Consider the following 24,189-nt stretch of genomic DNA (forward strand, 5'->3'; position numbering starts at 1 on the left):
CTACTTTCTCTTCCAATAAATTTAGTGTTTCTGTTTTAATATTTAGATCTTTGATCCATTTTGACTTTAATTTCATGCATGGTGAAAGACATGGACCTAGTTTTAGTCTTCAGCATGTGGAAAGCCAGTTTTTCCAGCATCATTTATTAAAGAGGCTATTTTTCTTCCAGTGAACATGCTTGGCCCCTTTGCCAAAGATAAGGTGACTGAGTGTGTTTGTAGTTGTATCTGTATCTTCTAATCTTTCCACTGAACTTCAGGTCTGTTTTTTTGCCAGTACCATGTTGATTTTATCACAGTAGCTTTGTAATATAATTTTAAGTCAGGAATTGTGATGCCTCCTGCCTTTCCTTTGTTTCTCAAGATTGCTTTTGCTATTCTAGGCCTCTTCTGGTTCCAGAGGAACTTTAGGAATGTTTTCTCCAGATCTGTGAGGTATACTAATGGCATTTTAATTTGGATTGCATTGAATCTGTACAACAATTTTGGGAGTGTGGCTATTTTCACAGTGTTGGTTCTTTCTATCCATGAGCAAGGAATATTTTTCCATTTTCTGATATCTTTTTTGATCTCTTTTTTCAGAGCACTATAATTTTCACTGTAAAGATCTTTTACTTCTTTTGTTAGGTTGATTCCTAAGTATTTCAGCTTTTTAAATGCTATTGTGAAAGGTGTGGTTTCTCTAATTTCTCTCTCCATCTGTTCGTTACTTGTGTACAGAAATGCTATTGATTTTTGAGTGTTAACTTTGTACCCAGCTACACTGTTGAATTTGGTTATTAAATCCACAGGTCTTTTGGTGGAGTTTTTGGGGTCTTCTATGTAGAGTAGTATGTCATCTATGAATAATGATAATTTCACTTCTTCCTTTCCTACCCATATTCCTTTTATTTCTCTCTCTTGTCTAATTGCTCTAGCTAATATTTCCAGAACTATATGGAATAGGAGTGGTGACAGTGCACATCCTTGTCTTGTTCCTGATTTTAAAGTAAAAGCTTTCAATTTTTGACCATTTAGTATGATGTTACCTATTGGTTTATTATAGATGGCTTTGATCAGCTTGAGGTAAAGGTCATCTATTCCTATTTTCTCTAGGGTTTTCATCATGAATTAGTGTTGGACTGTATCGAAGGCTTTTTCTGCATTGATGAAGATGATCATGTGATTTTTGCCCTTGGTCTGTTGACATGGTGTATTACATTGATTGATTTGCATATACTGAACCATCCCTGCATTCCTGATATGAATCCCACTTGGTTGTGGTGTATAATCTTCTTGATGATTTGTTGTATTCTGTTTGCTAGTATTTTATTGAGAATTTTTGCATCTATATTCATTAGGGAGATTGGTCTGTAGTTCCCTTTCTTGGTTGGGTCTTTCTGTGGTTTTGGTATCAGGGTAATACTTGTCTCCAGGAATGAGTTGGGGAGAATTCCTTCCCTTTTAATTTCTTTAAAGAGTTTGAGAAGAATTGGTATTAAATCTTCCCTAAATTGCTTGTAGAATTCAGCTGTGAATCCATCAGGACCCGGGCTTTCCTTCATTGGCAAGTTTTTAACTACATTCTCAATTTTACTGGCTGATATTGAGTTATTCAAGATTTTTATATCTTCTTTATTCTGCTTTGGTAATTCATACATATCTAGAAATCTGTCCATTTCCTCTGTGTTTTCCATCGTATGAGAGTAAAGATCTTCAAAGTAGTTATTAATGATCTTCTGAATTTCTTCAGGATCTGTAGGGATTTCACCCCTTTCAATCCTTATTGCGAGTATTTCAGTTTTTTCTTAGTGTTTATCTATTTTATTTATTCTTTCAAAGAAGCAACTCTTTGATTCATTAATTCTTTGTATTTTTTTTGTCTCTATTGCATTAATTTCTTCTCTGAGCTTTATAATTTCCTGCCTTCTTTGGGCTCTGGGTTTGACTTGCTGTTCTTTTTTTAGGAGCTTGAGGTGCAGCATAAGATTGTTTATTTGTGCTTGTTCTGTTTTCCTGAAGTGGGAGTTCACCGCTATAAATTTCCCTCTGAGGACTGCTTTCATTGCATCCCACAGACTTCTGTAGGTTGTATCTCCATTTTCGTTTGATCATAAATAGTGTTTAATCTCTACTTTATTTTCCTCTGTGACCCATTGGTTGTTCAGGAGGATGTTATTTAATTTCCAACTGCTTATGGGGTTTTTGTGTTTTCTTTTGTCATTAATTTCCAATTTCATTGGACTATGGTCTGATAGCATACATGGGATAACTTCAATTCCTTTGCATTTACTTGAACATGTTCTATGTACTAGTATATGGTCTATTTTAGAGAACGTCCCATGTACAGCTGAGAAGAATGTGTATTCTGATGCTGGTGGGTTGGAACACTCTGTAAAGGTCTACTAAGTCCATATATGTTCACGTGTTTGGTTAAGTTCTGTTATTTCTTTCCCAATTTTTTGTCTATTGGATCTATCTCTTTGTGACAATGGTGTGTTAAAGTCCCTTGTTATGATTGTGTTGCTACTTATTTCATTTTTCATGTCTGTTAGAATTTGTCTTATATAGGTGGGTGCTCCTATATTTGGTGCATAGATGTTTACAATTGTTATCTCTTCCTCATGAAGCTTCCCCCTCACAAGTATGTAGTGACCTTCTTTATCTCTTTTGATTGTTCTTGGTTTTAAGTTCATGTTGTCTGCAAACAGAATAGCTACACCTGCTTTTTTATGGGTTCCTGTCACATGGAGTATTGTTTTCCATCCTTTAATTTTCAATCTTTGAATTTCCTTTTGAGTTAAACGTGTTTCTTATATACAGCATATAGTTGGATTTTGTTTCCTGATCCACTGTGCTGGTCTGCTTCTTTTGGTGGGAGCATTGAGATCACTTACATTGATGGTTATAACTGACATGTACTGGCTTATCTTTGTCATGCTATTTTCCTGCTGCTGGATCCTCCTTTTTCCCCCTGTTTAATTGCTGGTTCTGTTTGGTGGTTCCTTTCTGTTGTTGTTCTTGAAGTTGCAGTCTGTTTTATCTCTTTCTAGAATATCTTTTAGTACTCTGTGTAGGATTGGTTTGGTGCTAATGAATTTCTTCAGTTGTTCTTTATCATGAAAATATTTTATTTTTCCATTAAATTTGAAGGATAGCTTTGCAGGGTACATCAATCTGAGTTGGAAGTTGTTTTCTTTCAGTACCTGAAATACTTCACTCCAAGCTCTTCTTGCCTTGATGGTTTATGTTGAAAAGTCTGCCATGATTCTGACAGGCTTTCCTTTATAGGTGATCTGTTTCTTTTCTCTAATAGCTTTTAATATTCTGATCTTTTGTTGAGTTTCTGGGATCTTGATGACTATATGTCTGGGTGTAGATTTACTTTGGTTAGGATTAACTGGAGTTCTCTATGCTTCACTTATCTGGATGTCCGACTCTTTTTCCATGCCTAGGAAATTTCTGCTATTATTTCTGCAAATAGTCTTTTTATGTCATCTGTGTTGACACCTGCTGTTTCATTAATATCTGTTAATCTGACTTTGTTTTTCTTTGCTTTGTCTTGCAGTTGTTGAATTGTTATTTCCTGGTTTCTTGTTTTTAGGAGATCTGTCCTTTCACATTCATTAGTGGCAGTGCTGTCGTCAAGGTCTGAAAGTCCATCTTCAGCTTCGTTCAGGTGGTTTTGCAAGCTTTCAATGGCATTTTGAAGTTCCTGGATATCTGTTTGCATCTGTTTCCTACCTTCCAGTTCTTTTCTATATTGTTCACTGACAGTTTCCATGAGTTGTCTGTGCTCTTCTATTTTCTTGTTAATGTCATCTTTGGATATGTTGAACATTTCTTTCCTTATTGTTGTCATTTCTTTTTTCACCTGAGACATTATTTGTGATCTGATATTTTCTATGGCCTGATGGAGTTGTTTCTTTACTTCAGTTGCTATCATTTCAGAAATTTCAGGCGTATGGCTTCCAGGCTCTTCTATGTTGATGCCTCCTGGATTTGTTTTGGGTGGTGTGGAGGTCTGGGATTGCATTTTGCTCCTCTTTGTCAGAGGCTCCCTGGAGTGTAGCCTCACTCTCTTGATTGGGTGTGAGTGGCAGGGCGAGAGTCTGAAGATCCCGAGTACTCAGTGTAGCTCCTGTGCTGGTGAGTGGTGGCAAGGTGGGGTCCTCGATGCTCCCGACCTTTCTTGCATTCTGTTGGCTCCCAGGAGTGTGTGGGAAGGGCGGGGGAGGCTCGCCAGCATTCCTGAGACTGTCTGGGGTTTGGCGCAGCTTCCACAAGAATGGGGGCGTTGCAGGTTATGTTCACCATGGCTTCAGATATTGCCCAGGACAGAGCCTGCTTCCCACACCGGAAGGGGAGGGGTGAGGGTGAACTCCCCAAGGCCACTGACTCTGTCCAGGTTTCAGCTGAGCTCCCAGAGGGGGTGCGAGTTGTTCTGGCAGTGACCACCAAGGCCCCAGAAGTTGTCCAGGACTCCACGTGCCTCACACCCTAGTGGGGGAGTTACCAGAGTGGCTCACCAGGGTTCTTAAAGGTGTCTTGCATTCCACCCAGCCCCCGAAGACACAGTATGGATGTGGCAGGTAGCCACGGAGGCCCCAGAGGGTGCCCGAGGTTTCGCCTGCCTTGCACGCTGGTCAGGGAGGCAAAGCCGCGATTCCTATCTGACAGTATCTTAATTGTTCTCTCACCTTTTAAAAAGTCGTATGATTGTGTACAGCTAAGGTACACAGCATGATGCTATAAGATGCACCTACTACATAGTAAAATGGTTCTTACTCTGGAACAAATGCACATGCCCATCACCTCACATGGCCACCCGATTCCCCTGTGGCAAGAGTGGCTGTCGTCTACTTCTTTAGCCAGAATTCCACGTACATCATCTGTAACCTTTGTACTGTGAGATCTTTTGATTTGCTCAGCCTGCATTTCTAATTTTATAACCTTTGACTTACATCTTCTCATTTCCCCCTCTCCTAATCTCTGGAATTCATAGTGTTATTTTATCTCACCTGTTTTTTTCTTTTGAAAAATTCCACCTATAAGTGAAATCATATTGTTATATTTCTGTGCATAGCTTATTTCATTTAGTATAATGTCTTCTCATGTCATCTATGTAATGGAAATGGCAGAATTATTGCATAATAATATCTGTACTCTCATATTCACTGAAGAACTACTAGAAATAATCTATACAGCCCAGATGTCCACTAATAAATGAGTGGACAAAGAAACCGTGTGTGTGTGTGTGTGTGTGTGTGTGTGTGTGTGTGTGTGATGGAATGCTATTCAGTCTTTAAAGAGGATGTTCTCCTTTGATATTAAATGGCAGTTTTGCTGGATAAAGAGTTCTCACTCATTTTAATTATTAAGATATATTAGAGTGGGTTAGGACTCACTATGCTCTTATACCAGTTTATACGTATGTAATACATCTTTATTAACTTAAAAATCATTTAATCAAAATAACTTTGCCCTCAAAAATAGAAGTTGAGTTTAAGAATTATAACCTAATTTGGAAAAACTGGATTTATACTGTTTTTAATGTAAAATTTTAAAAGCTTGTATGAAATCAGTCAATCAGAAACCAGAGCTTTTAGGCTAGGGATTTAGCTCAGTGGCACAGCACCTGCCTGGTAAGCACAAGGTCATGAGTTTGAGTCCCGGTTCCAGAAAAAACCAAAACCAAAAAAAAAAAAAGAAACCAGAGCTTTTAAAGCACCCAGTGTCTGAGCACCATGAAGCCTTCCTACTCCCTTTGCTCTCCCACGATGAGTCTGCAAAGTGTGCACAGGGTGAGAACGAGAAGACGGGGTGGAACCCAGCCTGCTGCCTCTGCAGTAAATCCTGTGTCCACTTAACATGTTTAATGTGGCAGAGATAAGCAAGGAAACACAAAAAGTTCAGCACTAAGTGTGAGGAGCGTGGGGGAAAGAACAAACTTTCACTCTGGTCAGTAACGTTTTATTTCTGTCACCATAGTCACAGCTGTATTCTTTGCCCGAACTTCTGATAGAGCCCAGCTTGTTGGTTTTCTCTGTGGAGCAGTCTGCTGTGGCCCTGGTTCTGTCGTGGACTTGCTTTTACTCCTGCTGTGTCAGCACTGCAGCATTAGAGAGTCGTAACTTTCCAGTATTCTGAAAATATTGGAAGATGTGCTAGAGATGTGCTTTTTCTGAGAAATGTGGAAGAACCACAAATATCTACATTTAGAGGAGGGAATATTGACATGTAAATATTCCCTGGATCATTAGTTTGGAAATCAAATATTTAGATACCAATCGCATTTCTATCAGTAATTATTTCATTCCTCTAAGACTGAGTAATTCTCATCATCTCATTTACCTCTCTGTAAGTAAAGAGATTGGATTTGGCAATTCTTTTTGTTATTTAAAAAATCATTATCTTTATGAGTCCATGTTTGCAGCATGTAATGTTCACGTTCCTTGTGTGGAGCTGGTGTGTGTGTAACACATCTTAGGTGTTGTTCACTTCCTCTCCCTCCCTCTTTTTCTTGGTTCCCTTCCCTTTTGCAAAAAAAAAGTTATCGCTCTCTTTTCTGTTATTTATTTTTATCACACGGCTTCTCTTGTATGAGAAACCCAAAATATAAATAAAGAGCAAAATGAAAGACAGATAATTGGATTTGTCAATTCTTAACCCTCTTATACTGTAATGTAAAAATTTTTAATAATTCCAAAGTAGATCTTCCAAAATTCATGTTACTTAAAAGTGTGAACTTAAATCTCTGAAAGTTGTGAAACTGACAGATGTCCAAAACCAAAGTTCACAGTGATAGAAAAAGTGTTCTGAGTATGAAACTATTTAAGTTTTAGAAACAATTTGGCAGAAGTGTCTACCGTACACAGTAATGTAGTTTAACATATTATCTGGAACTCCTGATTTGTCATGGCTCATAAGGAGATGAAGAGTGGAATGTTTTGGGTTTCTATCTTATTATAGTTGTATTTTTGGGTACATATGGTTGATAGTGACTTACTTCTTTTTATTTTTTCTGAATTATAGGGTGGTTTCACACGTAAATATTCTCTTAGCTCAAAAACGGGAACTCTTCTTCCAGAATTCCCCAGCGCTCAGCACCTTGTGTACCAAGGATGTGTTTCTAAGGACAAGGTACCGGTTAAAGACACTTCTGCATTGATTTTCTGATATGTTGGTTCCATATCTCAGCTTCTTGGGAATCTCATGGTACTTGCAGGAAGCAGTCAGAAATTTGCATAATCAAACAGAATTGACTGATTTATGGGAGAGATAAATGCTAACTAACATTGATTAGCACTTTCCAATTAATTATTTACCATCTTATGATAGTATGTAATCAGAAGGTGGTAAAATAAAGCTGAACAAGCTAAAGATATTTTTACTGAAAACGCTGTGTTGAGGAAGACAGTGTTACAGTGTGTGGGTACCACATGCAGGTTTTTCCCTTGTGGACCTCCTGTTACCCATTAGCTCCGTTTTTCTGTAGTGAGCAGTCATCAAGCATTTGCCGAGGACAGAATTTGCCCCTAGCCTTGAGGAGGAGATGCCTAGAGAATGCAGGCTACACAGAGCCTCCTGCAAATTCTAAAATTCTGTGCTCTTCATGTTTGTAATTCTTTGAAAACCTGAGGAAGTAATATTTTCAGTGGATTCAGTTTATAAATGACCTTCAGTACGACTTTTCAGTGCTTAATAAGAGAGTCTGCATCTTAGCCCTGTTTTATTTCTGTGCTTCCAGAGTCATTTGTTGGGAGCCTTTTGGCTGTTTAATGACAGGAACCATTATTAAATCAGAGCATAATGATGTCCACATATTTCTTTCAACTAAATACCGTTTTTATTTGTATTTGAGGAAAACACCTTTTATAGTGTATTGAGTCAGTTCATATTTTTCAGCTGTGGAAATAGAGGAATATGATTAATGTCTAGTTGCATTATTTTAGCGGTAGGCTTTTTATAGGAAATAAAAAGGGCATATTGATTTTTTTCAAAGCTATTGATACATAAGTGCAGAACTAGAGTAATTCACAGGGTTCCTTTGAGGGCAGACATTGCCAAGTGAGAGTAATGAAAGCCCAGGAGACAGCTCTCAGATGCTGACCCCAAGGGAGTCCCTGAGGGGTGTCTGCTTCCTCCCAGTCTCCTCCCTGCCGCATCAAGGTCACCACATGTTCTTGACCTTATAAGTGTAGTGTGTGATAGGGTGACATCGTGATTAAAACTCACCAGTGAATGGTAACGGGGGCACTTGGAGGGACTCCTGTTCTCTGAGGGAGGGTGGTGCTGGGCCTCCTTTGTGGAGAGCACTGCTTACATGAAGCACATCACAAGAATATTTACTGTAAGTAGGGAGGGGAGAGAGAGTGTGAGACAGAGACAGACAGAAACAGAGAGGCAGGAGTGAGGAGCACGCTTTGATAGTTTAATTTTCTCTGCTGGTCTCCGAGGAATTCCTTAGCTGTCAACTTGAAGGCCAGGCAGATCCTTTCTCACGCGGGGACGAGGGTGCTTACGGGACCCCGCCTTCTAAGTTCATTCCCAGTGAAATTTCCCGTGAACACCAGGCGTGGCAGTGCTCCTGTCCTTTCAAGACCACTGAGCCCTTTGGCCTTCCCAGCACGTAGCCAGGTTCAGCTTGTCAGTTACTAGAAAGAACGTGGGCGAAGCCAAGGACCAGAAGCGCCTGTACCCTTAGGGAGAAAGCGTTGCCTGCAGCTCTGGCCTCCGCCAGCGCTCTTCGCGCTGTCCTCAAGGCAGCTGCCGCTCATCCTTGCTGATGCTCAGTGCCGCCGAGCGACTTCCGCCTCCCACAGTGAGCTCTGTTCTCAGGGAGAACTATGTTTGTAAGCAGCACAAGCACACTACAGTTAAAATTCATTGTCCTAAAACTGGGAAAGTGCTTGACACATGAAGTGATAACAAAGAGGGAACATTCTGTGATTTGTATATAAAGCAGTAAGTACATTTTGACACAAAGAGGAATCTTGTGAAGATAGGAGCTTGCTTTCCCTTTAGTAGGTTTTACAGCTTATTTTAGGGTTAATTGTGGACAATGGTATGACTTCTCTTGCATCATTCTGTTGTCCTTAATCTTATGTAAAAAGGATGTCGTGGTGATCCATCTAACATACTGTAGTATTGCCTAAAACACAGCAAGTCTTGTTTGCATCGATTGGAGTATATCCTGCTAAAGGTGTCCTAAGGGTGGCACACCTTTGTGGACATGGGTTGGTAGTTTGTGTGTCATCATTATTCAGCTGTGAGGAGACCACAGAAATGTGTGCTGTCCCAGGGATGCAGGAATAAGTGGGCAGAGAACAGCATTAGGATCGGACAGCCCATCCCCCAGCACTACCCCAGGTGCTTTGGCATCAAAACGATGACATCCATCAAGTTCTTGTTATGTACTGTGGATTATTCCAGCAACTTTACAAGTGTTCGTTCATTTCAAGCTCATTGTGTGTTACTGATGCATCAGTTTCACAGATGAGAAAATTAAAGCACTTTATAAACGTTAGGTAGCTTTCCCACTGCCATGTAGCCGGTAGACAGAACCTTAGCACTAGGATTCACATCCAGGAATCTTAAAGCAATCTCATGGGCAATGTCTGAGCTATGCTCCTTTCCATAGAGATCAGAGCCAGTAAGAGATAGCATATAAAATAAGGATTTTAGTTTGAATATTATGAAGTTGTTAGCATGTTGTCTGCCTCTAATTCATTGTAAATTTTAGAATATGTACAAAAATGTTTTTTTCACAATTATTATTTTTTTTTCTTTTTGACAGTACTGGGCATCAACCCCAGGGCCTCGATTGTGTTAGGCAAGTGCTGTACCATTGAACTATGCCCCCAACTGTTCAAAACTCTCTAAATAAAGCAATCAAAATAATTATGGAACCTGGAAATAGAGACTGTTGATAATAAGGACTTACTGTTTGAAGCTTTTTCTATAAATACACCTGTGACATCATTGCTGCATCTGATGATGTGTAGTATCTGTTGGTTTTCTTACGGTTGTGAGAGCAGTGTGCTGTTGCCACTTGTCCAGAGCTCATCTGGTTGGGGCACAGAGAAGCCAGCCATGGGTGAGCTGACTCCCAACGCAGAGTCCAAGGAGCAGCACAACTGCAAGCTACCTTCGGGCTGGGCAGGTGGCTTCCCACCTCCAGGTTTCTTGTTAGGTAGAAAACTGGGATGTGGCTGTGGCACTGCTCCTGCAGCTGCCTTTCCCATTGCTGTGACAGATCATGTGGTAATCCCCAGTTTACTCAACTTTATGCACTCACAAATCAGTCAGCTCCTTGAAATAGGGCTTTACTGTTTTGATCCTCAGCACTGAACATAGTGACTGGGATGCAACAAGAGTTTACACATTGTGTGGCTAAATGAACCGATGTAAAGGATCCTTTGGCTAAGCCTTTTCTTCCTTGAACTAGGTCGACACCCTCATAATGATGTACAAAACTCACTGCCAGTGTATCCTGGACAATGCAATCAATGGGAACTTTGAGGAGGTAAGGAGACAGCGGGCAGCGTCCTGACCTTGTTGCACATGTGGTCCTGTCCATGACTAAAGCTCACACTGGCAGGAGTCTTACCATGTGTACTCTCTGCCTTGCACCCAGATCCAGCATTTCTTACTACACTTTTGGCAAGGAATGCCTGACCATCTTCTTCCCCTGCTGGAAAATCCTGTGATCATTGACATTTTCTGTGTCTGTGACTCCATCCTCTATAAGGTAAGCCCCCGGGGGTCTTCACCACGATAGGTCTGTTTCTCTAAATAACATCCTACTTAAATTCCTGAAATAATAAACCTGCTATTCCTAGCTGTAGATGTGCTGTTTTTTAGGATAACAGAACAACTTAGTGCATGTTTAAGAATGTATATATTTTAAATGAAATATTTGTCAAGTAGAACTCAACTTTCATTTACAGCTATAAGTGTAAAGGTGACATGATTGTTAATGTGTGAAAACTCAGTTAATTTTATTACCTAAGGTGTTTTCAGATTAAAATGGCAGAATGACTGTTTCACAGTATCTGCATTTTAAAGGAAAGCGGACATGAGGCACCTTCACAGGATTAATAGCTTGCAAACCCCTAGCTTTAACACATTAGTGTACAGTTCTTAAACCAAGTGAGAGTCCCCACATATGTTCATGCAGATCCTGAAGACTTCCTGAATAGAGACGAGGTGCTTGGCTTTCTACTGAACACTCACTGGCAAGGGACCGTCTGGGCCCTGTTTGAGCAGCAGCAAGGTCTCAGTGGAAGAACAAAATTATATTGCAATCCGGGCATTTTAAAGAGTTTACCTGGTAATCTCAGCTACTCAGGAGGCTAAGGCAGGAAGATTGCAAATTTAAGGCCACCTGGGGTTAGTTAGTAAGAACTCAAAAAATAATTTTTAAAAAGGCCATGGATGCAGCTCAGTGGTAGAGCATTCCTAGGTTCCATTCCCAGCAGCCCTCACTGGTTCTACCTGCCAAATTGTCATACGTGAAAATAGAAGCATTCCTTTTAAGGAATAAGATGAATTCACAAGCAAAACCCAAGCCCGCGGAGCTAGTTCTGTCGGATTCTTAACCTTGCAGAAAAGTAAAGCAGGACCTCGCTGGCTCCTCTAGGAGCAGCTGTTAGACCAAGAGTGGACACACTGGCCTGAGTCATAGTGAGGGGTTCATAGTTTTTTCTCTGTTTGGTTCTCCGTCATCATAGGCAAGAGAATGAAGGAATTGGTGTGGGGCACTTGCTTCTTGTAGCTCAAGTTGGAAAAGGATAAGTGAGAGAAAGGATAGTCTGTTTTTTCTGGAGTGAATATATATGCCATTATTATTGTTTTTTAAACAACCTAATTGTAAAAAGACTCAAGATTAAACTACTGTTTTCTGACCTAGGGAAATGTTTTTAAAAATATAGATCAAATATGGTATTACTATTACATTAGTAAAACAATGCAACAAGAACTGTTTGTGAGATCCGTTCTCCCTTTTTTGATTGGGTAGAACACCCAATGTAGAAGCAGTCAATATCTGACAACATGGAATTACCAAATTAAAAGAATACTATGAATGTATTCATATTTTTTCTATACTGAATAAACAATGTAACAGATAAAATGTAAATAAAAGTGATATGACCAGTAAAAAAAAAAATGAATGCTATTATTTAGAAAGAAAAGGTTCCCTTTGCCCTGGTTGCTTAATGCTTGAGGAGGCAACCATGGTCAGGGGCATGGAGCTCTCTCCTAAGACATCATCCTGCAGTGATGCACACCCATGTTTACAGCAACACAACTCATTATACCTAAACCTTGGAAGCAGCCTCTATGTCCATCAACAGATGAATGGATAAAAAATGTGGTATTTATACACAGTGCAGTACTACTCTGCCATAAAAAGGATAAACCTGAATCATTTATAGGAAAATGGATGTACCTTAAGACCACCATGTTAAGTGAAATGAATCAGACACAGATGCGTGAATATCACATGGCTTCTCTTATGTGAGAGTCCCAAAGTGTAAGTAGATTAAAGAGCTCAACATAGACAACAGGAAACAGGGAGACAGATCTTTTACAAAAAGGAAGAAGACCCAAGTACAGGCAGAAGGGAGGAGAAAGGGCCAAAAAAAAAGAACAAAGATGTGTTATATACATAAGCCAGCTTCCCACGGTGATACAGGCATTATGTACTGCAAATGTGTACTAATAAAAAGAAAAAATGCAAAAAAGACCTGGGCACATGGCCACACATCTGTCACCAGAACAACAAAGCTCTCTGCACTGTCTTTACTCCTCTAAGAAGTACCCTAGAAGCTCAAATGATCCATTTTTTTGTTGTTGTTTTTTAGTCTGATACAAAATCCTGAGTTTAAGTATCTTTGGTTAAAAAAACCAAAAAGTTTGGTTAAAAAAACAAAAAGTTTGTTTTTTGAGACAGGGTCTGTCTGTGTAGTCCATGCTGGTCTTGAACTTACTATGTAGCCCAGGCTGGCCTCAAACTCATGGCAGTCCTCCTGCCTCAGCCTCCCAAGTGCTGAGATTACATGCATGTGCCACCACACCCTACTCATGAATTTAGGTATCTTTAAATGGACCTAGTTTTTCTTCCTCACAGTGTGCCAAGGAAAGCACAGAGAACCCGGTATACTTAGTGGCTAGACCTTCATCCTACTTGTGGAGTGACCAGCTGTGTGTACGTGAAAGTGCAGGTGCTCACCACACTGACACTGTGGGGACTCATAGCACTGTCTGAAGTTTCACTCACACACAATCATACCCTGCTCACACACGCACACATTTAGGGATAAAACTGTGATTTTCATTCAGGAGGTAGTAGTTCTCCAGGAAGCTGAGAAGAAAAAGTAATGAGCAAATAATGTGTCCGTCTGTGAAGTACTTGGCAAAGATTTATGTTAACTATCTTTTGCTGTTATTAAGGTTCTCACAGAGGTACTCATCCCCGCAACAATGCAAGAAATGCCTGAAAGGTACGTTTCATTAATGAGATGATACTTGCATAGCATGGGGTTTCACCTTGTGCTTTATATTCAAGGAATGCATTAGGCAGAAATTCAGCATTCACTTATCAAGAAGAATATTTCTTTACTTCTTGACAGCTGAAGATGTGCTCCACTTCTTGCATTGAACCTTAACACAAAATGAATGGGTTAGAAATTTGAAATCCCTTTAAGTTTAACAGCTAATGAAATTAAAAATCAGTATTTACCGACCTTCAAGGTACTGAAAATGTTTTTCAAGGAAAACTAGCTGGAGGAAGACAAGTGAAGATACTTCATGGAAAATACCACAGTAATTAATTAAAGCTATAAGGAAACTTACATTTTTGCTATTAACTTTAACCTTAGTTGTAAAATCAGGAAATAAACTAATGAAATTACTGTCTTCTTTTAACAAATCACTTTTAAAGAGTTGATTGAAATGATACCTGAAGATTTTCCATGCAGCCCCTTCCAAGGTAAAATCAGCAGGAACTTGAAAAAGAGCCAGATTTTCCCTTGAAAGCAAAGTCTCATGAAATAATGAAGGTTACTTTAGTGTGGGAGGACAGGAATCCCTCCCATGTAGTTGTGGTTGGTGTTCAATCAGTAATGTTGACTGATAAAACAGATGTTGTTTTGGACTTATCTTTCCCTCCAGATTTTTGAATTTGTGTGCGTATCCTTGCTAATAGTCTGGATAATAGTGTCTTTTTTGTGCTACTGGGGATTGAACCCTGCCTTGGCACTGGGCTGCATCCCCAGTGTCCCCTACTTTTGAGACAGTGTCATTCTGAGTCACTGAATTGCACAGGTGCGACCTCAGCTTGTGATCCTCTGGTCTCAGCCTCGCAGAATGCTGGCATTCTTGGCGTGTGCACTGAGCTTTGCAGTGTTTCTTTTCATTGTCAACGTTTAATCTGTACTCTGCACCAGCTACACTGTGTCATAGGAAAATGTTTGTACTGAGTTAGCGATGGCACATAACTAATAAAACTCGTTTGAACAGCTGATGAGTATTGAACACAAGGTAAGATTGTAGTCTTAAATTGACGCGAGCAAAAAGCCCAACAGGAGAACAAAAAGACATACATGAGTGCATTTTAAAAAGCCTTTCAGTCTCAGCACATTCTTAGCATCTTGGGTTACAGCATCAGAGTTTTTTTCTAGGAATATCTGCAAATATACATGTTTTAAAATGGAGGTGCATCATGGATAAGAAGAACCAACACTGTGAAAATGGCCACACTCCCCAAATTACTGTACACATTCAATGCAATCCCAAAAAAATGCCCTTAGTACACCTCACAGATCTAGAGAAAACACTCCTAAAGTTCGTCTGGAACCAGCAGAGGCCTCGAATGGCAAAAGCAATCCTGGGAAACAAAGGAAAGGCAGGAGGCATCACAATTCCTGACTTAAAATTATATTACAAAGCTACTGTGATAAAATCAGCATGGTACTGGCAAAAAACCCAACCTGAAGATCAATGGAACAGATTAGAGGATGCAGACATAGTTACAAATACACTTAGCCACCTTATCTTTGACAAAGGGGCCAAACATGTTCACTGGAAGGAAGATAGCTTCTTTAATAAATGGTGCTGGAAAAACTGGCTTTCTACATGCTGAAGACTAAAACTAGACCCATGTCTATCACCATGCACTAAATTGAAGTCAAAATGGATCAAAAATCTGAATATTAAAATAGAAATACTAAATCTACTGGAAGAGAATTAGGTAAAAATCTTGACGACATTGGGGTCAACGCAGACAGTTCATGAACAAAAACCAAACTGCATGGGGAATACTTCAAAGAATCAACAACTGGGATCTCATCTCACTGAAAAGCTTTTGCACATCTAAAGAAGTCACCAATAGAGTAAAAAGAAAACCTACGAGTTGGGAAAAAGTTTTAGCCAACTGCCCCTCAGACAAAAGACTTCTATCTAGGACATACAAAGAATTTAAAAAAATCAGGCCCCTCAAATGCAAAGACTCAATCCAAAAATAGGCATCCGAGATGAATATGCACTTCTCAGATGAAGATACACAAATGGTGAATAAATACATGAAAAATGTTCAATGTCATTAGTCTTTCAAGAAGTGCAAATTAAAACAACACTGAGATTCCATCTCATCCCAGAAAGAATGGTTATCACCAAGAAATCAACCAATAACAAATGCTAGAGAGGCTGTGGGGAGAAAGGAACCCTACTCCACTGCTGGTGGGAGTGTAGATTGGTGAAACCACTGTGGAAATCAGTTTAGAGATTCCTCACAAAACTAAGATTGGAAGTCCCATTTCACCCAGCTATTCCCCTTCTGGGTATTTTCCCAGAAGAATTAAAAACATCCTACCATAGTAATATATGTGCACCCATGTTTATAGCAGCACAATTTGTTATAGCTAAATCTTGGAAACAACCCAAATGCCCATCAACTGAGGAATGGGTAAAAAAGATGTAGTATTTTTATACAATGGAGTGTTACTCAGCTATTGAAAAGATAAACTTGAGGCTTTTGTAGATAAATGGATGCAACTAGAGACCATACTCATAAGTGAAATAAATCGGACCCACATGTGTAAACATCATATTATCTCCTTGGTGTAGGAACCTGAAAGACTAGGTAAAACTCAAAATATACAGTAGATGAAAGGAAAGGGAAAGAAATTGCTCAAAGAAAGGAACAACTGGGACAAGGGAAAGAAGAAAAAGAAGGAAGGCAAAATATAAATATATGTATAAATAGGTGTGATAACCGTGTGATGTGCTGATGTGTGATGGTATATTGAAGGAACAATTAATGCTTAAAATTTTTCATGTTGTACAAAATAGCAAAAGAGCAGTACAAACAATACAGAGTTATGAACAAAGTGGTAGGAAATTAACAATGCTGTCTGTTAATGTTTTCCTTTTATTTTTAAAATAAAAAAAATAACAAATAATTTTTTTTTATGTTCTGATCAATTTTGCATGCTTCTATCTGGTAATCTGAGCAATTGATTTGAAGGTAACAATATGCAGTTGAATTACCGTGGTGAATTCCTAGTGCCTTGTCTAGTGAAATTCTGTATTACCTCTAATGTTTTATCGAAGAATTATTTTCTTATTCTCTTTAATGGTTTGGGCAATTTTTCATTCTTACATCTGGTAGTCTGAGCAACGTAGTTGAGGATAGCAATATATAATGTAACAACCACTGTTAATTCATATTATTTTGTCTTGAGACCCTGTATCACTTTAAATGTTCTTGCTCGGGTTTGTTTATGTCTGTGATACTGGTATGCTGCTATTGTTCTTTTTTGTTTGTTTGTTCTCATTTACTAGTCTCTTTAAAAAATAAAAAAAAATAAAATGGAGCTGAAGTATACAAGCTATGACACTATATTCTGAGAGCATTTCCATGTCAATAAATATAAATCAATAAATACAGATCGTTATTTTAAGTGCTAGCATACATTTCCAGCATGCAGAGAACAGTACCCTTTAACCACTTCTTTTTCACCAAATAATTGGACTTAAAATAAACACAATCTGTCATCTTATCCTAAAGTAGCTATTATGAGCCCAAACCCTCAAATGAGGAGCCGAGCTCACCTCCCAGTCATCTCCCAGGAGGCAGCTCTGCACAGGAAGCAGAGCTGGGCTGGAACTCTGCTCAGCCACTCTCTTCCTGCTGCATTGCTGCTCCCCAGCGTGGGTGTGACCCAGTTGTGCTTAGGTTTGTCTTCTTGGGATAAGATATGAAGACTTTAGATTGACTTTTAAATTTGATATGTTCTCATAATACACACCAAGGCAACATGTGCAACTTTCTAAGTTGGGTCTACTTAGTGTGCTTTTGATAATTCACAGTGTTATATTCGGACTGTGAGAAGGTGTTACTAAAACTAATGTTAAGTAATGAAATGTTATTACCCCAATGTGCCATCTCTCACTGATGTACCATCATATGTCCACTTACCTCTTCCTAAAAATACGTTCAATAGGAAATGATTGCATCATGAGTTAATATTAATAATGCAGGGTCTGTTACCAAGTCCTCTCTGCACGTTTAGGCTTTTATCTGGGCACTTTTCAGGAATTATTTCCCACACTCCTCACAACAATCCTATGCCCAGATCCTGTTCTTATTTTCACTTAGAGGATGAAGAAACTGGAGCTTGAGGAAATTGAGTATTTTGATGAAGAGGATAAGTGGTTGGACCTGGGCTGACCTGTCTCGCTTCATGTCTGTGCTCTTGGAAGCACAGAGCAGTAGTGTATCTGCAAACCGCACTTACTCGGTGTGCTTTTGAGCAGCATAACAGTTAACGTGTAGTTTTCTTTGCAGCCTATTAGCCGACATAAGAAATTTTGCTAAAAATTGGGAGCAGTGGGTTGTTTCATCTTTGGAAAACTTACCAGAAGCCCTCACTGACAAGAAAATACCCATTGTGCGGAGATTTGTGTCCTCCCTGAAGCGACAGACGTCTTTCTTACATCTTGCTCAGGTATGTGGGTAAGCTGAGAATACTTATTGCCAAATCAAATCAAAAATAAGTCTCCTGGTAAGGACCAGCGTGAGGAGCTCTCACAGGTAGAAGGAAATCAGGAGGGAACAGCACACGTGTGATTCAGAGTGAGGAGCAGAACTGAAGGAGGCTGCTCCTGGGAAGCTGTGAAACTGAAGCTGCATCGGAGGCTAAATCATTTTTGGAGGTTAGTTCCCTGATTTTGCTGATATACAGTGCTCATGTAAGGCAACAAGAAGCCAGATGGTGGGTGTGTGGAAATACTTACTTAAAACGGTTTCAAAATAAAAACTAAAAAATAATCTTAGTTCTATAAAAACATAAAACATTTACTTACCATATAAATACAACTTGCGGTACAAGTGAAGACTGTGGGGAATGAGCACATGTGGTGTGTGGTGTTGGGAAGCCCTCAAGGCCGACACACTTCAGACAGCCGTCGCTTGCGCTCTCTTGTGGAGGAGGGACAAACACAGTTCTTAGACGAGGAATACCACGTATTGTTAAATGCGTTGTCACTACTCCAAGTGATTGGTTAATTTATAAAAGTTTGCAGTCCCTAACTTCTAAAAAGACTAGCTAGGAATAGCTCTAGACAAGAAATACAACATTTTGATTTTTGTTTTGTGACCTTGGCAAAATGGATTGTCATTTTCAAAACCCCAAAGTGAATTTTCAAACTGTTAACAGAGATGATCATGAATCTTAGTCATTGCCTTTTAATTTTCCTCAAGGAACTATTTTTCTTGAAGTAAAAACTTTCCTTTAGATATACACACTTTAAAATGATACCGGGTAGCATTTTTTTTAACTTTCTCTGTGCAGATTGCCAGACCAGCTCTTTTTGACCAACATGTTGTGAATTCTATGGTGTCTGATATTGAAAAAGTTGACTTGAATAGTATTGGGTCTCAAGCTCTTCTTACCATTTCGGGCAGCACAGATACTGAATCTGATATCTACAGTGAACGTAAGTCTATTTTCTTTATTAAGAATGAATTTTCCGCCTTCAGCACCGGATAGCTCTTCAGGCAGGGCCTGTGCCTGGGATGGTCGGGGGTCTAGCCTCTTCCCTTGCCTTCTGCCTACTGGGACCAGAGGTGGCTCCCCGTAGTAACAAGCAGAAAAGTCTCCAAACATGGCCAGATGTCCCTTGGCTGAGAAAAAACAGATCTGTTTGAGATACTCTGTTTATGGAAACATTTTTAATTTTTAAAATTTTTTTCTGTATTTAAAAACATTTGTACTTGTGGAAAACTTGGAAAAGACAGAAAACACTGAAAACAAAAAATCTACAATCTCATTTTCTGAAAATAACCAAAGTACAAGTAACCAACAAATCACTGACATCATTCTGAGTTTTGTGAGCTTTTTTCCTGTTTTGCATCATGTGCACACACATGTGCATGTGTGTCACACTGGTCGTCATGTGGTGTGTGATGCGCATCCAGGTGCTGTCTCAGCACAGCACCGTTGGCGGAGGAGGCTGTCCTCCGGGTTGACTCTCGACAGGGTGCCAAGTCATGCCGTGACCAGACAGCTAGGCTTGACTCCCAGGAGACCAGAGTCCACGAGTTTCCTGCCTTTCTCTCTGAACACCCACAATGACAGCGTCGCTGTGGGACACAGCGCACGGCGGACTGCTTGCTCTCTGTGGCCCACTCTCAACCTCTCTTTTTGCTTGTTAACATGGAATGCTACTACCTTTCAAGGTGCATTGAGCCTCAAACTCTTCAAAAACGATAATCCCAAACTGCCCTTTCTAATTTTATGACAGAAGGTTACTCAGATAATGGCTCAAACTTGCAATGCAGAATTTAATTTGCTAACGATAAAGGTTTTTTTAGAAAGTAGGAAATAAGCATGCTTAGTCTGCTTCATTCACTAGCTTTCTACTGATTAAAATGAATAGTAAACTGTATTAATTTACTCATGTGTGTATAAATATATATATATATATATAGAGAGAGAGAGAGAGACAGAGAGCCCATATTTCAGTATATACCAAGGTCGATGCACTTATGATTACAATTTTGAAGAGTTCAATATGAAGTACTTTTTGTTGCTGTTTTCCAAATGTGAAATTAATTCCTTTCACATTTTAAATGTACTCTACCTATCTCTTCCATTTATGGTACAGAACTGTTAATAATTCATAGTTCTACATTTTCGGTTTGGTTCAAAGTAGATGCAATATTCTGCTTTCTTCTCTCCCTTTTTGGATGTGGCAGATGATTCCATAACCGTGTTCCAAGAACTGAAGGACCTCCTTAAGAAGAATGCCACAGTGGAGGCTTTCATCGAATGGCTGGATTCTGTGGTGGAACAGAGAGTGATTAAGGTGCTTTTTCACCACAGTTTAGAAAGTAAAGTTTTGGTTAAGAGTAAATACTAATGTGGCTGTTTCTTGCCTGTTGAGGGAAAGGTGCAAGGCTACGTTTAGAAATGCTTTGGAAAGACTTTGCAGCCCCACACAAAGACAGCCCCAATATCAAAACTAGGAATGCAAACAGTTTGAAAGCACTGGCCATGGAGTTTATTTTGTTTCTCATTTCTTAACTGAGAGGAGCAAGGAACTGTTCCTTTCAGTAAAGTTCCTTTCAGTAAAGTTGCACTTGAGTAACATCTTCAGGAAAAGATGAACTTAGAAACTGAAAAGATCTGGCCCTTTCCTGAAAAGCAAGATTTTGTAAATGTTCACAGAAAATATAATTTTACTCATTTGCAATTCTGAATTCTAAAAGCTTTATATTTTATGCTTTTTACATTTGATTTCTTCAGCTCTTTCAGTCATCATCATGAAACAAGGCAGTAAGAACAACCATACCCCTTGCCAGCTGGTGTGAGCCATCCCATGTCAGGGAAATTAGTTATATCTGGGGACGTTTTTGTTCTAGAAGAAAAACATTATCATTCAGGACCTAAGAAGTCTGTTAATTATTCACAGAAATATGTAACCCTTCCTTTACACTTCACCTTTTACTCTAAACTCTATACAAAAAATTAAAAGATACAAATATTTTGTAAATTATCTCATTTTGTGGTTTAATTCTATTAGGAAACAAAGGTACATGGAATAAAGACTTGTTACCCTTAAAGTGACAACAAAGAGAAACTGAAATTCACATCCTTTGATAGGTCATTTTACTTGGTCAAATAATGGTGTACCATCTGCTGTCAGTTCATCTACCCTGTGGTCTGTGTAGGATGTGTGTAGTAATGAAACAACAGATTTTATAGTTTCATTTTGTTCTTTTCCTTTCAGACCAGCAAACAAAATGGAAGATCATTAAAAAAGAGGGCTCAAGACTTTCTGCTGAAGTGGAGCTTTTTTGGGGCTCGAGTAATGCATAATCTCACCTTGAACAATGCGTCAAGTTTTGGTATCTTATGTGCTTTATAAAAATCTTCTTATGTGAATTTTGTCATTCTTCTCCAGTCAATCTTCTGTTCATTTAGAAATATATTACATGCTCACTTCTTCAGCTGTATCTGAATATTCAGCCAGCAGAAAATAGTAGCTATGAGCCTGCGGTTTAGAATTAAACCACATGTGAGGATAAATCCTAACAAACCTTCTTTCTGTCTGATTTTACCCAAGCCAGTCTGGTGGGAAGAGCATTCTTTTCATAAGGTTGGATAGTCCCTTAATGAGAAGAGTATAAGAACATATTTCGTACCATTCAGTACATATTTAGTGAGTAGCACCCATAGTCCCAGTCCATTAGTACTTGGATAAATTTTCTTTGTCAAACAAATAAACAAACAAAATTAAGACAATATTCTCCAAAGTTATAACTCATTGTAATATAGAAATTTTTTGCATCTTTCCCTGGCACCCATATAGTTTCACTCCAGGATCAAAACATCAGCTTTGAAGACTCATTCTGATAAGTTTCTGAGCCATCTTTCCTGATCTGTATGACTTATAACATAGATTGGTCAAATTAATATTTTTCAAAAATTGAATACTTCTTTTTCTAAAATTTCTGTAGTTTGTAGTTATAATCTTAAATTTCTTGGCAGTAATTCTGTATTTAATAGTTACATTTTAAGAAAACTTCATGTTATAAAATAGATTACAATTAATTAAATTGTCTTTAATGTTCAGTGGAATTGAATAAAATTAATAGACTTGTACTGAGGGTAGAACAAAATATGCTGAGTCTATTATTTGAAATAGACTTGCTCATGTTTTAAATTTCTTAGAATATATAGCACTGAAATTTGACTTCATTATGAAAGAAGAGTTTTGTTGGGAAATTTGTGAAATAGTGAAAAGAAGTTTCAAGTTTTTTAGGACATCTTTCACATGAAAACTAGTCTTTTGCTTTTTGCTTTTCAACTCAGAGATTACTTATTTCAACCTAGAAAGACATTTGACAATACTTTTCAGACCATTTGCCCATTGTCGTAATTATTTAGTTCAAGCAAACAGAAGTAGAGCAGAGTAGAGCTCACTCTCCCCGAGCTGGAGCTTATCATACTCCAGTGTTCGCCCTCTTAAAGCACAAAGCATGTCTCACTTTCATCCATGGTTTCCTTTGATGTAATTAGTGGCCAGAGAGCTGGCAGGACAGTACACAGAAGAGCTTGGCAGGCAGCACACAGAGATTAGAGACCCACGTGAAGCATGTTGGTCTTAGCAGGTCATTTAAAGTCCAACAAGTATTTATTTCAGTTGCTCCTTGTAAAGTGTGGCGAGATGGTCACAGAGATAATCTGACTTCTCCCCCTCTGCCCCCGCACTGTCACTCCACTTCAAGTCCTCTCTCCTCTCTCCCTCCGTGGAAAGGCTCTTTTCACCTGATCCGAATGCTTCTGGACGAGTACATTCTCCTGGCCATGGAGACTCAGTTTAACAATGACAAAGAGCAAGAACTACAGAACTTACTGGACAAGTACATGAAGAATTCAGGTAACATAAAACAAGCATTATGTTTTTAATATTTTTTTGTTGAAGCTTAAACTCAAGAATTTGCAAGTGCTTAAGTGAGTTTCTAATAATCTTAGACTTTTCCCCTAAATATGTGGACACCAGCATCATACACTAACGCTAGCAGAATACTTTTTTCCCCTCAGTTTATTCATAGAGTAGTCAGAGTTCTTTACTGGAAACTTTGAACTTTACAAACTTGATTTTCTTAATTTCTGAGAATTTAGATGCAGTTGGAGAAATGACTAAAATGACTGTAAAGCACAAAATATAGTTCAAGATAATACATGTAGTATAGTGTGTGTGTGTGTGTGTGTTAGAAACAAGCTTCATAGCCACTTAGAGGAGGAGACCTGTCGATGGGACATGGGAAAACTTGTACTGTGAAGACTGTTCCAGAGTGGAGTATGTGGCGCCCTTAGGACCTGCACTGACATGTAAACCCATTGCCATGGCCAGGATCACAGTTCTGCCATCTCCTTTGTCACAGGAAGAATTGCTTAGGAGTTCCCAGATTAGTTACTCAACTGGTCAACTAGGAATATGAGAATAATCCCAGCTTTCTTGCTTCAAAAAAATCTTTCCAGATGCAAGTAAAGCCACCTTTACTGCCTCCCCGAGTTCCTGCTTCCTGGCCAACCGCAATAAAGGGAGCTCAATTTCCAGTGAGGCGGTGAAGAACGAAAGCCACGTGGAGACAGCCTACCTTTCTCTGCCCTCTGGCCAGGCTGGAGGTCTGGGCCCTGCTCTGCATCCCTTCCCTGCTGGGGGCGCGGATAGCATGCAGCTCACAGGTACCCACGGGATGTGAAGAGTTGCCTCTAGAGTTCAGCACTTCCCAAACCTGTTCCTTCATTTTTCTTAAAATGCCCAGCCCCAGGGATTCAAGAACAAAGAGGAATAATTTTAACAAATTTATAATATTTTATAAGATTTGTAACGTTTCAGTTAAAGTTGTAAGATTTAAATACCATAAAACTCAGAATACTTTTGTGATTTTTTCAGCAATTGCCATTTTTAATGATACCATTATTCACATGAGTCTAACACTTTCATGCTTGATAATTTATATGAGATGAATGAATAGTTCTCTTCTTCATTTAGTGGAAGAAAAAACTATCTTTGGTGTACATATGATCTCTTCTGTTATTGTTATTGTTTGTTTTTCTGAGACAAGATCTTGCTTTATTGCCCAAGTTGGCCTCCACCTCACGGTCCTCCTGCCTCAGCCTCCTGAGT

General features: G+C 39.0%; 1 protein-coding gene across 1 annotated transcript in view; it reads left to right on the forward strand.

The window, feature by feature from the left end:
- Positions 1-24,189, forward strand: part of Rfx6 (regulatory factor X, 6) — a gene marked incomplete at its 5' end in the record, with an annotated part of 64,890 nt that overhangs the window by 35,507 nt on the left and 5,194 nt on the right. The window contains 10 exon segments of the mRNA XM_005389119.2: positions 7,015-7,122; positions 10,430-10,507; positions 10,619-10,732; positions 13,438-13,487; positions 17,834-17,993; positions 18,840-18,984; positions 20,246-20,355; positions 21,280-21,397; positions 22,810-22,932; positions 23,538-23,744. Coding sequence (XP_005389176.2) covers positions 7,015-7,122; positions 10,430-10,507; positions 10,619-10,732; positions 13,438-13,487; positions 17,834-17,993; positions 18,840-18,984; positions 20,246-20,355; positions 21,280-21,397; positions 22,810-22,932; positions 23,538-23,744 — 1,213 coding nt within the window.

Source organism: Chinchilla lanigera, unplaced genomic scaffold, assembly GCF_000276665.1.
Source record: "Chinchilla lanigera isolate Chin_1 unplaced genomic scaffold, ChiLan1.0 scaffold00035, whole genome shotgun sequence".
Taxonomy (NCBI): Eukaryota; Metazoa; Chordata; class Mammalia; order Rodentia; family Chinchillidae; genus Chinchilla; species Chinchilla lanigera.